The sequence below is a fragment of the Numida meleagris genome, chromosome 6 (genome assembly GCF_002078875.1).
Source record: "Numida meleagris isolate 19003 breed g44 Domestic line chromosome 6, NumMel1.0, whole genome shotgun sequence".
NCBI classification, from domain to species: Eukaryota; Metazoa; Chordata; class Aves; order Galliformes; family Numididae; genus Numida; species Numida meleagris.
Window position 1 is genome coordinate 1 of NC_034414.1, and position 17019 is coordinate 17019.

At 45.2% G+C, this 17019-nt stretch overlaps 1 protein-coding gene across 4 annotated transcripts in view; it reads right to left on the reverse strand.

Moving 5' to 3' along the window:
- Positions 1760–17019, reverse strand: part of BBOX1 (gamma-butyrobetaine hydroxylase 1) — a 31769-nt gene continuing 16509 nt past the window's right edge. For 3 of the 4 annotated variants that reach the window (XM_021402814.1, XM_021402813.1, XM_021402815.1), the window contains 5 exons: positions 11362–11560; positions 8129–8234; positions 6298–6494; positions 5408–5574; positions 1760–3692 (listed from right to left, as the gene is read on the reverse strand). In XM_021402814.1, the coding sequence (XP_021258489.1) occupies positions 3532–3692; positions 5408–5574; positions 6298–6494; positions 8129–8234; positions 11362–11560 (830 nt within the window). In that variant the 3' untranslated portion in view covers positions 1760–3531. Of the gene's footprint in view, positions 3693–3756; positions 3923–5407; positions 5575–6297; positions 6495–8128; positions 8235–11361; positions 11561–17019 lie in introns of those variants that run through there. The other variant, XM_021402816.1, reaches the window with a different exon arrangement.

Genomic DNA, 17019 nt, shown 5'->3' on the forward strand with positions numbered 1-17019 from the left:
GGCTTACCCGTAAGGGTACATCAGCTTTTGACCTTCATGTAGCTCCCATACAAAGAAGGTGGCCTTGTGCTTCAGCTTAGATTTATATCACGACTGCTATGAGGCTGCAAATGCTGAGGCCAATGAAACAAATTCTATTAGGTGGAAATCTGCTAGGCTGCCTAAATCCTACAGAGTGGGAAAGAAGGTCTTCCTATAGGAGGTATAGCCTCAGCTGGATGTGGGAATGCTTGGGGCTACCTCTCTGCTGTATCTTCTTATTCAAAAACAATAAATCAGAAATGCAAAAACCAGTAAATCCTTAGCTCTGGAGATGGGTGAAGCAGAGAGGATGTGGCTCTTTTAGCTCTGATAGCAACTTGTTCTGAAAAAAGCAAATGATGCTCTTTAAGACAATAACCATGCAAATAATGGCAATGGATAGAACTTATACCGAAAGTATATTATTTATATTTAAAAAATGCAGTTAAAGAATCTAGTGGGTTGCATGGTGCTGGACGTAGGGATGGTGTGGAGTGAGCAATGCGGTGATGGAGTCAATGAGAAGCTGCAAATGCAACTCCCAAAACTGCCTGCGTTTCCTTGCAAGGTGCCTGTAAGGGAACCACAGGAAGAGAGGTTCTTGTAGCTGGTCCCCTGGCGTCAACAGTTTCTTTCTATACAGTTCAATCCAATGTTATGTACGAACAGGGTTTCTTACGAGCAGTTGCCATTTATTTTCCTTTTGGGGGAGTGGTGTTGAAAAGGGAGACTCCTTTTGCATCTTGGTCGTAACCGTCTTTTTTTGGGCACCTGATGTGACATAGCAAGGTGAGGGGATCTTCAGTAAGCTTAAAATGTACGTGGAAAAGATATTTATTGATTCAGCTTTTACCGAAAGCAATTTCAAGTTTACAGCATGAAACTTTCAAATATGAACTTGCCCAAAGCTGATAGCTTTGGGAACATGTAGCGTAGAATAAAAACTCACTTGCCTTAGGAAGAACTTGAGACAAGATCACTGCTTTCTCTGATTTGAGTCAGAGAAAAACACAGTACGGAATAAATACATATTTTCCAAGATATTGCACGTGATGAAACCCTGCGCTGAATTTGCTGTGAATTTATGGAAGTGTGAAGCCCAAGCAGCACTGTGTGCTGTAGGCTGGGGCTGGGACAAATGCCTGAGAAGCTGAATGTGTTTTACAGCATAAGAGAATCAGTTGCAATGCGAGCAGTATCTTTACGAGAACAAGTCCTTCCCCAGCTTACCTGACCGGGTACCAGCGCAGCCATCTGGACGTTCACTTGGCAGATAGTTATGAAAATACTCTCATTTCCCAATATGAATGTAGCCAATGGCATTTGGTTAAAACTTGCGACGCAGTGCCTGAAGCCTAGGTGGTAAGCAGAGGGTTTGCAGTTAAATCCATGAGTTCTGATCCTGCTTCACTTTGTGCGGGTGGTCGGAGCGTTTCCCAGGACAATATATCTCAGGCATCAAGTATGAACTTCAGGGATCTGTTGCGTGAGCTTGTAACAGGACGTACCTCAATGAGAAAATATCCCAGTATTGTAAAATTAAGTCCACAGAGAGCCTTGATTCTTTTATTTTTTTTTCTACAGCTGTTCAAAGCTATGGGTTTAATTGTATTTTAAATGTCAGAGAGGAGCCTGAACGATCCAGAGCTAATCGTATTCACGAACAGCTGTAAATAATGACTGAATATCTGTGTGCAAGATGTTGTGTGTGAGATTATGCATGAGCCCCAAACAATAATCAGTTCTGTGATAGCTTTTAATAATCAGATATTTGAATAAAACAGGCTTTAGAAATGTACAGAATAAAAGCAGAAAATCTCTTTCCTCTTAATCATCTTTATTAATCTCAAGATGTCTTGCTGAAAAGTTATAAATTGAAATTCTCACTAAATGGTTCTAAGCAAAATATCACAGTTAAAGCACAGTATTGCTGGTGTTTCACAGAGTGTAGGTATAAACCTTCCCCCCTTTTCATAGCAAGGACAACAAATATTTTCCTCTTCTTTCCATAGTTAATTATTAAAGGACGCACTGGGAAACCTGCTAAAAGCCCATTTTGTTATGCATCACGTTACTGTCACTTCAAAACTCGACAAAAGCATTTCACTATTTACTAAGGAGGACTGGCTCCAAACCCCCAGGCGCTGAATGGAGCACATCTGGTAGTGGAGGTGTGCTGGTTGTGCCGGGCTCTCAGCATCCTTTTAACTCCGCAGCGGGAAGGACGGTAAAGAATCAACTCAGTGGATGTATTGTTGGGTGTGGACATAGTTGGGTACGGAAGTACGTATTTTAAACCTTTCCCTTTCAGTTTGATGTCTGAACGTGGGGGAAAATCCAGCGGCGCAGAGCTGTAGCTTACGTGCTGCGTACTACTTCAGTGGCAGTGATCTTTGCATGATGCGATGTCTAGTTGGAATGCTACCGAGAGGGAAATAACTGTCCCTGGAGGTGTTTCAGGCCAGCTTGGATGGGCCCTGGGCAGTCTGATCTAGTACTCGATCAGTAGACTGGCAGCTCTGCCTGTGGCAGGAGGATTGGAACTTGATGATCCTAGAAGTCCCTTCCAACCCAAGCCGTTCTATGATTCCGTGATCCTGCAGACCACCTCTGCCGAAGGTATGCTCTTGAGTTTGGTGTAACAGAACCGGACCTGAGTGCAGTTGCCACTCGCCTGTCAGGTGCTGAGTCAGCAGCCGCCTCCTGAGCGTTCTTATTCCAAGCTGTGAAGTGGAAGCAGCATTCCTGCTCCAAGCTTTACTTAGAAGTCCCTCTGCCCTGAAGGTCTTGATTTTTATCTGTGCACGACATCTGGTGTGATCCTGGCCCTGCCTGTGACCTCTACACTCAGATTTTTCTACTCCTGGTGCAGAGGAAAAATAACTCAATGCATTCTCTGAGAGCCCTGTAGTGGAATTTCCTTGTGGCCGTGACAATCGCAAGTACAACAAACATACAGAATACAGCACTTGCTGAATGAATTGCGTTGAAGTGTGATTCTATTTAAAAAGGTCTCTCTAGAAAAATAACTCCAAAGGAGAAGTTGCTTATTTTGGTAATGAATTTGGTACTGATTTGAGCAATAAAGGACCCCTTTTTGAAAACAGTGGGAGGTGCATTTTGTAACAAACCCTTAGTAAGGAGTGCTTCTGAACTCTTTCTTGACATCCCTTCAAGCTTCCTAGGGAGGCAGGTGTATTTGTGAAGGCGAAACAGGGCAGCCTGATACCCAGTCAGCCCCACAAGTTGACAGCCTTTATTTGCTTTTTAAAAACTGCGTGAAAAACGGCTTTAATCTCACTGAGGTAGCGATTCACTTGTAAATTACCAGACCAGAGACGGATCGTACGTTGTGCTGAGCAACAGATTTCTTAGCATCTAATGGAACTCACTAATAGATTCAGATATTCGCTATGTTAGTTTCTCAAGTTAAAATACATTGCTTTTTCCTCTCATTTTTTTTTTTGAGGCTAGGCAATCTAGTTTTGCTCGTTCCGGTCAGCAGGATGCTCAGTCTCTATTGAGGACCCTCTTTCGGAGGAGCCGGAGCCTTGACATGACCACATCCCAGTCAGCGTAGGCTCCCTCGAGGTGACGGATCACTTCAGAGCCCGACTGGTAGCTCTGGCGGCCGTGCAGCACGCGCCAGTTATCAAATGTTACTACGTCTCCTGCAAAGAGATAGCAAAAAGTTTGACATCTGGTACGTTGTATTCCTTCCAACTGATGATGTCGAGGTATATCTCAACAGCTAGGGAGCGCTCATTTCAAACAAGAGGGCAGGTCCCTCTCCAGCTCTGCTTCTTTCCTTGGATTGGCCAATCTCGTGGGCAGGCAGAAAAGAAACCGGCTGGGATATCTTAGACAGTGTGGTTAGACAAGTTTCTTTATAAGAAAGTCCCTGTTTAAAAAAGAACTTACGCCAATGAAAGAGATAAAATCTTTCTTCCCAGATGCTGGGATGCACGGACAAACGGAGTGTGCCAGAACCGTGCAAGAAAGATGGACCTAAGTAACAGAGAACACGTATCTTTGGTTTTAACTTTCTGCCTCATTTATCCACGTGGTTATTGTTTGGAAAAAGCTGTACTGAGCTGATGCTAGATACAGAGAACAGAAAGCCTGCAGCTGGGGCCTAGCCCAGTGCATTATATAGCCCCGGGGATATGTAGGCTTCCCACAGCTCAAAGGCACAATGAGGAAATGAAGTGTTAGGGGATCTACGCTCTAGAGAAAAGCGCATCCTGAATGGAAGCCCGACTACTGCAAACCCATGGGAAGGACAAAAGGGATCAAAGGCACGAGGGTAATTTTCACTTGATCAGTCTGGAACTACTTAAACAGTATGCATCCTGCATTACTACCCCTGTTAAAAGAATTCAAAGAGTACAAAGCCAAGCCATTAGAAGTTAGGAACTGACATAATTAAGGCCGGCTCGCCATTTCAATTTTTCTCCCTTGTGTGCCACCATTACGATAACTCTCTAATTAAATAACCTCGTACTCTTTCTTTCCTTCTCTCACTTCCTTCTACCACCGTTTTGCAGCATTAATTGATGGTACTGTGAAGTACTTCGTTTTACCATTTATTATGTGATCCTACAAATTATTTTATTGCATATTCTGAGTAGGGAACGATTAGTTTCCTCACAGATATTTCAAAGCAAGTGGCATCACAGCGTGCGAGGCAGCCAGATACACTAACGAGTTTACTATTGCAACACCTTGTGAGAGGTGAGAGACTGTGCATGTCTTTATTTTATAGTTGGAGAGCAAAGGAGCTGAGATTAAGGCCAAGCTCATTACATACACGCTTAGGCTGAGTTCTGAAGAACATATGTACAGCACGTTTCATGTTCAGAACACAGCCCTGTACTCAGGCACCCAGTACTGATGCAAAGAAGATAGCTGAATTCCCTACAGTGCTGTTCAGTCTCCCTTAGCATTGTGCATCTGTGTGATTTTCAAGCTGTTCTACAGCTCTTGCAGCAGTTATGAAGGTGCCCTACTAACCATGTGGGGTGTCGTGCTTCAGATGAAGCAGAGGGATGAGGATGTGGTCACGTATCGTGTGATGAATTGGGATGGCCCAGCAGCTGTGCTAGTGACATGGTGCTACTGATAGGACAAGCTTCCCATGTGGCATGAGTTGTCAATGTCATAAAAAGACAGACTCCATTCCCCATCACAAGCTTTCTTTTTCTTTATCGTGAAGCAGTGGCAGAAGAAACTACGGAATGAATATAAGGATACAGCAATGAAATAAAACAGGTGAAGAGGGGCTGAAATTTCTTCTCTCTGCCAGGATAGAGCTAACAGTGCTCGAATGTTTTGACACGTCAGGAAAAATGTTAAAAAACTCTGCAAAGAGAAACAACTTACTGACCTGGTTTCAGCTTGTAAGTGAACTTATGTTCTGTGCTGTTTAATAAATCATTGAATTCCTTTAGAGCTGCATAAAATGGCCGCACTTCTTCAGCCGGTACGTCAAACACCGTGTCTCTTGTTGCATTATTGAAATTGATGCGAACTGGTTGGCCTCCGTAATCCACGCTGCGAAACAGATAAGGGAAGGGACAGAAATGTACGACGTTGTTACAGGAACCTTTGGACGTGGCTAGCGAACGACTGAACTCTCCTGTTGAAGTTTGCGTTTTCCTACAACTAAATTCAAGTCTAGGTCAAAGGACAAGTTCGTTTCCTTCATTCAAGATCATTATTGGATAGGAATTTGATAATCCTAACTAGGGAGAGGGATCACCAGAAAAAAGCGCTGACACTTAGAATATTGATTTTTGAGGAAACTATGTACTTGAATAATAGAGTCAGAGTTTTAGAATTCGGAACGTATTAAGGAAATTTGAATTTGCTCTTTTTGCAGCATGTAGTCGTTAGTCTAAACGCTTCAGATTAGGACCTCTCTTTGCCACAGTACAGATGTGCAGCCGCACGGCACGGACTGGAATTTAGGAACGAGCCCAGCTGCTGTGGCCCTGTGCCTATAAGTTACCCCATGCCCACGAGTTCTTGCTAGTGCAGGGAAGACCGAATAAGGAAAACTATGCCGTAGTGTGACAAAGGAAAGAAAAGTAACATGCTGGCCAAAAAACAAACAAACAAAAAAAACAACCCACAACAAAGATGCAACCTCGGACTCGGTGAAGCCACCATTTCCCCACAAGGTGGCAGGAGCAGACCTACCGACACACGTTCCACCGTACATACATCAGCAATTTTAGTTTGCAGTGTAATTGTGTGAGGGTGGAGGGCACTCACTCTATGATCCGTTGTTTACCCTGCACGGCAAAATCACAGTAGTCGACCCCGACGTCCGTGTAGTCTACAGCAGTAGAGGACAGGATCTGATACGCCTGAGGATTTTGGTCCTTCAGCTTGTTGGCGACATGAAATCCATCCACAATTTCACTCTCACCTCCTGTGGCTGTTTGCTTAATACAGTGGAGAAGCTGAACCTGTAATGAATTAAGATCTCATTCCAAGAAGAATTCGCTTCCCTATTTAACGGTTCGTTAGAATCAGGCTCCTCATAGCTGTGTTGGTTTTTTTTTTCTTCCAGCAAAACACTGAGTTTCAACTGCTGTAGCATCACAGCACTCCGCAACCATTATCACACAAGCAGAAAATGGAAGTACCATGTTCATAAACGCGTCCCCTTTGGGATATCTTATAACACTTGCAGCCTGATGTTATTTCCTGCAAGTCAACTGCAAGTCTCTGCTGTCAGTTCTTTCTCTCAAACTGCTTTTTGCTGCAGTCTCCCTCCTTATCTCGGCAGAGAGGATTACTTTGCTCTTGCATTGTGAGTTATCTGTTCACAAAGGTGGCTTATGGATGGCAGCAGGCCCAGTGTCTGTAATAAAACAGGATTAAGGAAGTTTCATTTCACTTCATAGTGAAATTGCCAAGGAGCAGGATGGAACAGGAAGTCTGAACTCTAAAGCGGTCTAAGTCTGATCTAGCTGAACTCCCCGGGGTGTTGACGAGTCCAGCATCATGCAAAGCACGTTAATCTTGGCCAAACTAGACAATATACATCTGTCATGCCAGCACAGCTTCCCTTAAAAATGCAGTGCTAACAATGTCCATGTTTCCCTTCCATGGTGCAGAATTATTTCTGAGAGCAGTGGGAGGAAAAGATAGAAACATGGGGAGAGAGTGGCAGAGAATGGTTTGTCACAGTCTCCTGATGTGCTGCACCCACAGCCCTCAAGGGAAGGTCCAAACAGGCGCTGGTGCAGGAGGGGACTCCATCAGCATAAAGCAGAAGGAAACGGCTCTGCCCAAGATCAGCGTACAGCTATTCCTTCTCCAATCTTCACTGGGTTGCAAGGGCTACAAATGGTTTATCCACATGATAAAACAGTGGTTTCCCTCCCTCCTGTCCCACTGCCTTTGGTTTCTATGTCTGGTGAGCAGGTTTGAATGAAAAAGGTTTTGCCCTTTTACTCGTGTTTGGTAGCAATGAGAGCCTTGGCACACACGAGACACCGAGCTAATTTATATCTGTGCTCAATTAACAAATTACTGTTCTATTCTCATTCTTACTCTTAGTATTATTCTTGGGTTAATGAAAAGCATCTAAATGACTTTAATAGGTGATATTAATCTGGCACTTGCTTGTGGATAAACCACACTGTCGTTTTACTTAATTATAGAAAAAAATGATATGAAGTTTTCCAACATACTAGAAAGGGAAGTTGTAGGTATAGCCGCAAACCTTTGCAGGATTGACCGTGTTCCTTTGCACACGTTTCTGTTACTTTTCAGTTCTTCGATGCAGTGGATTGGGCCTTGCTGTGACAGGGATGGGGTGAGCACGTATTTCCTGCGGTGGTTCAGCTTTACTGAGTGCCCCTTTATGAAAGGGTGAAAATGCATCTAACCTCAGCCGGTTTGTAGAAGGCAATACAGCACCTTCACCATTCTTCTTCCAGTCGCTTCTTGCCTTGTCCTAAGATGTCACAATGTGACTGCACCATTTAGACACCCAACTTCTTTGATATAATGAAAGCAGTATCAAAAGCACATCCCGGACCCTCGTGTTTTCCCCCTTTGTGTTGTGAAGAAGCCAGCAGGTTTGCCTTACCCCAGGTGGATGCTGCAGAACAGGGTAGTCAGTGTGAAAGCAAAGCTTCCCCGTCGTGTAAGCCACGTTGTTGGCATCTACTTTGTCCTGCACTTGCCAAGTCGGCCTGTACAATAAAAGGGCAAAGAGCAAATGCGTGAACAGCCAGCTGGTGCACAGTGAGAGTGTGAAGTCACAGCAGAGGAGAGGTACTGCATCTTTCAACATTAAAAATGTTATACAATTTTATATAAAAGGTTGGTGGCCCTGTCTGTGGCAGGGGGTTTGGAACTTGATGATCCTTGGGGTCCCTTCCAACCCAAGTCATTCTGTGAAAGGTGGCTTATTTCAGCAGTGCTGGTGATTCTTTTTTAGACAATGCTAGATGCTGACTATGCAGAGGGGCATCTGGCAGCAGGGAGTATCTGAGGGAATGATGGCTTCTGGTGGGGTGCTTTGCTGCGTGCAAGGATCAGGTGAGGACGTGAACTTCAGAAGCAAGGGAGTGGAAGCTGGAGCTTCCACATTCTTTCCTGCCAGATGCAGTATATGTTGATGAATGTTATGAAAAGCTATGTCGTTTCCCCCCCAAGTTAATGTTAAAGCTTCACAGTCTTGGAATATACAGTAACCTTTACAGTAGGATCTTTCCTGGTACTTGCAGACTTGCCATTGAAGGAAAAACTTTCTAACTTCGTCTTTTTCTCTCCTGCTTTTCCTGAGAGTTACCCCCTTTATTTCATTATATAGTTTGTGTCTTGAAATTTGACAAAACATTCTAAGAAACTTTGCAGACAACTGCAAAAAAAAAAAAAGTGTAGTCTTTGTTATCTAACAAAGCCCTGAATACATCACCTAGCAGTTCAAGTGATACGCTGTGCAGGAGGAATTAAGGCCATGAATCACAGGTTTGGACTGTACAGAGCACACGCCTGAAGACAGTCCTCAACAAATGCATGCTGTAGATCCCTGACTGTATACGTCACCATCAGCAATCCATGGAATCACAGGAGCATAAATGACTTGAAAGAAAAATAGAAAACTCATTTTCCCATTTGAAATACTGTACACCAAACATGCTGTGTGTGGTGTGCTCAAGTATTACTTATTAATATTTTAAAAAAAGAGGCTAAAGAACATGCAGACCAAAATCATTTTATGTAGTACATGGACACTTCTGTTCATTGCAGGGGAGTTGGACTAGAGGACCTGTAAAGGTCCCTTCCCACTCAAACAATTCTAGAATTTTATATACGATGGCTGGAATGGGAATACCTTACAAAATCACTGTGATACCTTGTGAAAGAAGTCAGAGTTGTCCTGCTGCTACGCTTTGCAGGGAGCTGGTCCCTGGGAACCCCTCCACGCGTGGAACTGCTACTGACTGCAGCCAGCCATGCTTAAAGAGAGAAAGTGATGCTAACAGGGAGCTGGGTGCTGAGTGCAGGAAAAATTCAACTTCACTTTGTCAGGGTGTCAATGATTCTGAAGTATGAACTCAGCCATGTGGAGAGCTAGCAAGTGCAGGAAAAGCGAAGGAAGAAAACACAGGTAATGTCAGAAGGCTCTCACCCTTAGAGAGAGCAGAGCAGTTGGAATGGTTTATGGCTTTGAAATCAGGGTCAGATTTCAACCTCAGCTGCTCATGCTGTTTGACTGAGCAGGAAATTTGGCACCAGGCAGGTGTAGCAATTTTTTTGGCATTAAGAGGTAATGTGAGCTCCGTCTCTCTGAGCAGAAAACTAGCATGCCTGGTGCATCTTTAGTTTTGGCATATGGCTGTAGTAGGAACTGAAGCCACATTTAAATTGTCTGGCCTTGAACTTTATTGAAAATGGAGGTCTCATTCACAAAAGGTTTGGGACCCACATCCTTCGATGGCAGCTGGAGCCCTCTGGGAGGTGCAAGTGGGGCTGCCCAGAGAAGCTGTGAATGCCCCATCCCTGGAGGTGCTCAAGGCCAGGCTGGATGGGGCAGCCTGCTCTGGTGGGTGGGAACCAGCCCGTGGCAGGGGGTTGGAACTGGATGCTCTTTAAGGGCCCTTTCAACCCAAGCCGTTCTATGAGTCTAATGGCATTTTAGGGTAGCATGTGCCAGGCAAACATCTAGACAAGAAAAAAGGCTTACATTTTTCCTCATCTGGGTTATATCTGTTACTGTTACATTCCAGTAAACATTTGTGGCCCTGTTGAGGTATGTTTTATTTGCCAGGCTGGACCATTCCAAATTCATCCCTTTTCTTTACAATATTTGTTAGGTTTTACATTTACGCACTAGTGAAATAGCAAGGGGATTAGCAACAGTTATTTTATTAGAGTTGTAAAAATCTCTTTAGAACTGTCTGCCAGTAGTATATGAACTTCTTTTTTTTTTTTTGAGAGGAAGAGACATAAAATGGCTCTAAGTCTGTTGTTAAGACTGAAAGCTCAGGAGAGTTTCTGTTGCTGTGAGCTATGTGTAAGAGCAGTGCAACTGGGTACAGCACTAACTGCCTGAAAATGAAGCAGGTTAAATTAGGAGAAAAGATACTGCAGGTAAAGTCTTCTCTCCTCTGCAGTATTTTCAGAGTGGATTCCAGATATACATGGAAAAAATTAAGCAACTTCTTCCTATGCCTGACATCAGGAATGCTTTTAATAGCAGAAAATGTTAACTAGCAGGGGGTGAGGTTTCCAAATTAAGCAGGGAGTTCTGTTCCCATTGGTTTTAGTAGGATTGACATGACTGAATCCCAGCTAATGTTGAAAGCCACTTTTCCTTCTGGCCCAGTAAGTAGAAAGGGGGGAAAAAAAACTTTCTACTTTAAATCATTTTAGCCAAAGGAGGAGACACTGGTTATCGCCCACATGGTTTACCTGGTTATCTTCTGAATGAGGTAGGTCCAAGCCAAGGAGAAGTCTCTTTTGTTTTATTATGGGGGAGAAGGGAGCTTTCTAGATCGAAAGACATTAACTAAAGTTAAGATGTGAACCTACTCCAGAAATCTTACCAAGGCCAAGCTGCAGAGTCCTTTGTTGTTTGTGGATATAGCAATTTGGAAGAGGCCTTTTGTGTATTCTCATGGGATACACAATGCTGCCTTGTGGGACTGACTGTGGCTTTTCAGTAAGAATTGTCCTTGCATCTGCATGCAAGGAAAAATTCATCCTGTTTTAACAAATTAACCCACAAGAGAGGTCCAGCAAGCTGAATTCAAATGCACTAGAAGTAATGACATAGCTGACAAAGCAAGGACATTAAAAATCCCAACTCACCCATAAAAAGTGAGACGCAGGAAACCAATCCTGTGGCCAAGCTTCACCAACTCTCCCTGCCTTGGAGCAGCCCCTGTTAGCAGCACAATTCCCATCTTCTTCAGGGTGCACAGCCACTTGTATGCACTCTCATCATCGTACATGACTTCTTCAAAAGGCATTTTGGGAAGCTGTAGGTCTGAGCCCCAGTACTGATGGTCTGAAAGGATAAGAATAGGGAAGCAAAGTGTTCAGCTATTTTAGCATCAGAGCACTGAACAGTCAAAGCGTGAAGTTAAAGGGATTTTTATCCATTTGTGAAAATGCCCTCAGTCCTGCCGCCATCCTGCAGGGACCTGAACCCCAGTCCTAAGTTGGCCTAGATAAAAAGTGATCTTTATGCTCAAGTACAACAAAACTTTGCAGTAAAGAAGCAAATTTAAATCAAAAATTCACAGCAAAGTACAGCAGAAGACATATACCAGTGTAAGAGCCTAGAGGCTGAGTAACTACATCAGTTGCATCAGTGACTAATCAGTTTTCTTTTGTAGGTTAGTCTCCATAAAGGCACGTCCAGCCATGTGGAATCCTGCAGGATGGTGTCCTTCCTCATCTTTTTTCTTTTTTTGAATGCATTGATGCTATTTCAGATGAATGCCAACAAGAGCCCAAGGTGTTTTACAAATCCAAGCGATGCTAGGAAGTGAGGAAACCAAGGTAAGGAAAGACTGAGCAATGAGCAGCAAGTTGCTTCTGCCCATTCTCATACAATATTCGTTGTGAGAGCGTGTGACAATAGGACAGTGTAAGAGTTAGAGATCCCAGAACAGAAGGAACAGCTAACCAACACAGAAGAAGTAAAACTAAAATGCTGGGTTCTAAGTAGAAGAAATAGTGATTTTCTCTTAACTGGATTATTTCCTGAGGAATAATGTACTTTAGTATCAGACATGGCCCTGTATCCATTTGTAAATATCACCTATGCAAGAGGCACGTGTTAACATGGAGCGACAGACTAAGGTAATAGTTACATATGGCTGTGAACTTCTGGCAAATTTTCACCTTTACGAAGGGATAGACAGTCCTTTCCTTATGAGGAAAGGCTGAGTAACCTGGGTCTGTTCAGCCTGGAGAAAAGAAGACTGAGGGGGGGACCTGATTAATGTTTATAAATACCTGAAGGGAAGTGGGAGGCAAATGAAGGAGGCCAGGCTCTTCTCAGTGTTGTATAGGGATAGAACAACAAGCAATGGCCTGAAACTTGAATGTAGGAAGTTCCATACAAACGCGAGGAGGAACTTCTTTATGGTAAGGGTAATGGAGCACTGGAATAGGCTGCCCAGAGAGGTTGTGGAGTCCGGATGCCAACCTGTATGACCTATTGTAGGGAACCTGCTTTAGCTGGGGGGATTGGACTCGATGATCTCTTGAGTACTCCTCCAACCCTTGCAATTCTGTGATTCTGTAATCCAAAATTCTTCATTCAGTGTAACTCAGTTTTTAATATTATGCCTAAAATACTCTCCATTCAATCAAAGTGTATGACACACAATTTTGATGTGGATTATTGTGTTTGAAACTGCATCTAGAAAAGGAAAGTCTGTTTGCACAGAATCATAGAATCATTAAGGTTCGAAAATGCCTCTAAGATAATCAAGTCCAACCGTCTACCTACCACCAGTGTTGCCCACTAAACCACGTCCCTAAGTACTACATCTGCCCTTTCCTTAATCACCTCCAGGGATGGTGACTCCACCACCTCCCTGGGCAATCTGTTCCAATGCCTGACCACTCTTTCTGAGAATGAATTCTTCCTAATATCCAACCTGAACCTCCCCTGGTGCAACTTAAGGCCATTCCCTCTTGTCTTCTTGCTGGTTACACAAGAGAAGAGGCTGATCCCCACTGCCACAGACTCCTTTCAGGTAGTTGACCAATAAGGTCTCTCCAGAGCATTCTCTCCTCCAGATTGAAGAATCCCAGTTCCCTCAGTTGCTCCTCATAAGGCCTGTGCTCCAGACCCCTCAGCTTCCCTGCCCTTCTCTGGACACTATCCAGGGCCTCAATACCTTTCTTGTAGTGAGGGCTCCAAAACTGAACACAGTTCTCAGGAGTGGCCTCACCAGAGCAAAGTACAGAGGGACATGCTCCTGCTAGCAATGCTATTTCTGATTGTAGCGATAAGCAAGACTAATGCAATGGAAACAGCGTTAAAAAAGGTGGAAGGAAAATACAGCGCTCACCCGGATCGGAAGATTTGGGGCTCGCAGGAAAAGGCTCCCACCAAGGAGGGATCTCCAGGCAGAGATCCTTCCTCAGCGGCAGTCAGCCCTTAAATGAGGCCTAAGAGGGGTGGAGCCAGGCTCCACCCCTTCTGGTTGCACAGGTGAATTGCCTTCACCTGTGCTCCCAGGGCTGACTGGGTCATTCCTCCAGGTGCTCAATCAGTGGTTCAGGCCATGACTCAGCAGTTCCCATACACTGATACAAGTCAGGATGCTGTTGACCTTCTTGGCCACCTGGGCACACTGTTGGCTCACGTTCAGCTGAGCGCTGACCAACACCCCCAGGTCTGTTTCCTCTGCACAGCTTTCCAGCCACTCTGCCCCAACCCTATAGCAATGCATGGAGGTTGTTGTGTCCAAAGTGCATGTCCAAGTCCGGCAAGGCAGATGGACACTGATCTCCCAGGCAGTTAGCTTAGCATAACTCATAACTCCCTACCTGACTTAAGTGGAGATGCCAAGACAGGGGTTTTCCATCTATCCCAAGATCTTAAGTGTGAAGGGCGGAAGGAACTCCTATCAGTAGGTCTAAAGGAGAACCTCCCTCCTGCATGGAGCAGGCTGGTTCAGCCTGTCTCAGTGCTGGAGGTGCTCAGCTCCACAGGCATGCCCCATGCTTACAGTTGCTTCACTTGAACCTAAAGTAGCTCTTCCTTCCCTGCCTCTTTTCTGTTGCAGGAGAGAGGCTCCATTCCTTCCACTTTGGTACTCCAAACTTGAGACAACACTATGACTACGAGTCAATCATCTTACTTCTCAGTGAGCAGCCTAAGAGCCCCTTTGTACAGTAGCTGGTTGTGTGACAGAATCTCCCCATGAGTAGAGATAGCTCTCAAGTTTATGCCTGCGCAGAGAATCCCAGAGAGCCTTGATGTCATGACACTTTGCTGATACAGATCCTCAGTAAGTGCCTAATAACCTGTTCGTAAGCGCCTAATAACCTGTTCTAGGCTTCTTTTAGCTTTGCTAAGACCACATCTTGGATTGATTGTGCACATATTATCCCTTAGACAAAAACTGTTGATCAATTCTGGAACTAGGAGAGGATCCAGCCACACCTAGGCTCCTTCCCTCGTGGTTCAAAGAGTTTAGGAAGCAAGGGGCTCCACTCTGGACCTCATGACTCAATGGGAGGGCCCTGTATGTGTGTGTTTAAACCTACCCTCTACGCAGTACATAATCAAATATATCCAGCCATCTTGAATTTTGTTAAGTTGCTCTTAAATCACTACATTATGTTATGTCACTAAATAGCGGAAACTGTTTCTCTTTTGTGAACAATATAGTATACTGTTCATATACAGTATAATGCAGTTGCTTCAATCCATGACACCACAACAGGAGATGGCATCTGCTGGGGATTGCTTCTCCAGGACACATATGAGTAAGTCTTGGAAACCTTCCCAAGATGATGATGATGATGATTAGTAGTAGTAGTAGTAGAATAGCAGCATTTGCTTTCTCCCTTAAGAAATCACCCAGTCCTCTGAGAGGACTCCTGCACAAATGCTCAGTGTTGGGGCTGAATGGCCACCCAGCAGGGCCAGGTTGCAACATCTGTTCCCTATTGCTCCTAAAAAGTGGAAGCAAATTAACCAAGTATAACCACTGAGTGTGGGTAAGCACTTTCTAAGTCTGTAACAATTCCAGTAGCAAAGGGCACTTGATAAACCAGCAATGCATAAACACACAGAGGCTGGGCAAGCAGGAGGGCACAGGTGGCTGCATGCATGATGCACAGGAAGCAAGAACAAGAAGTAAACTGTAAGAGCAGATGAGAGGTCCCATCTCCATTCAAGAGAAGAAAACAATAACATGGTATGAAGAAAACAACGGAAGAAAGGTGTACCTCACCACTGGTTTCCTGCCTCAAGCAGCACTCAAAGCCCTGTACCTTGGAAGCTGTGCAAGCCACAAGAGTATCAGCAGTGCTCTGTTTTATACCCAACAGATAATTTAGGATGAGTTTGTTGTGGACTAATGGCGTGTTGATGTGATTTGTACTGTTAATAAATTTCAAACCAGTGAAGTGTTACTTGGAAACTTGAAACTGTGCTGGCGTCTTTCAAACAATTGCTGAATCTGGGCTTGCTGCATGGAAGGGGCAGCGTGTGCACACACAGTTGTACCAGATACACCTTAGGACTTCTCCTTCTAAACCAGCTGCAGCATCTCCCCAGCAACGCTCATCAAGTCCGGCCCAGGGAGAGGTGCAAAGGGTACAGGGGTGGATACCAGTAGGGTGAGGAGCAGCGTGGTGATATAGGGGGGACTGCAGAGCTCCACCCAGGTGCTAGTACCGGAGATGGATAAAGACCACCGTGTCTGTGGGGTCAGGGTAAACACATACAGCGTGCGGAGCATGGACCTCCATTCAGAGAGCTGACAAAGATAATACAGGTGATGGTAACATAAGACTGCAAACAGCCTGACCACAGGTGATCCCAAGAACATGAGGCTAAAAAATTGGGAGTTTGACCTCTAATAACCCCAAAAGGCTGAATTTGACCTCCAGTGACCCCGAGAGGGCCGGATTTGACCTCCAGTGACCCCAAAGGGCTAACTGGGTGACCTCGGGAGGCTGAAAAATCGGGAGCTTGACCTCTAGTAACCCCAAGAGGCCGAATTTGACCTCTAGTAACCCCGAGAGGGCCGGATTTGACCTCCAGTGACCCCAAAGGGCTAATTGGGTGACCTCGGGTGACCCCGGGAGGCTGAAAAATCAGGAGCTTGACCTCTAGTAACCCCAAGAGGCCGAATTTGACCTCTAGTGACCCCGAGAGGGCCGGATTTGACCTCCCGTGACCCCGGGAGGCTGAAAAACCCGAGGTCACCCAATTAGCCCTCTCGGGGTCACTGGAGGTCAAATCCGGCCCTCTCGGGGTCACTAGAGGTCAAACTCCCGATTTTTCAGCCTCCCGGGGTCACCCGAGGTCACCCAATTAGCCCTCTGGGGTCATTGGAGGTCAAATCCGGCCCTCTCGGGGTCACTAGAGGTCAAAGTCCCGATTTTTCAGCCTCCCGGGGTCACCCGAGGTCACCCAATTAGCACTTTGGGGTCACTGGAGGTCAAATCTGGCCCTCTCGGGGTCACTGGAGGTCAAATTCGGCTCTCTCGGGGTTACTAGAGGTCAAATTCGGCCTCTTGGGGTTACTAGAGGTCAAACTCCCGATTTTTCACCCTCCCGGGGTCACCCGAGGTCACCCAATTAGCCCTTTGGGGTCACTGGAGGTCAAATCTGGCCCTCTCGGGGTCACTGGAGGTCAAATTTGGCCTCTTGGGGTTACTAGAGGTCAAGCTCCCGATTTTTCAGCCTCCCGGGGTCACCCGAGGTCACCCAATTAGCCCTTTGGGGTCACTGGAGGTCAAATCCGGCCCTCTCGGGGTCACTAG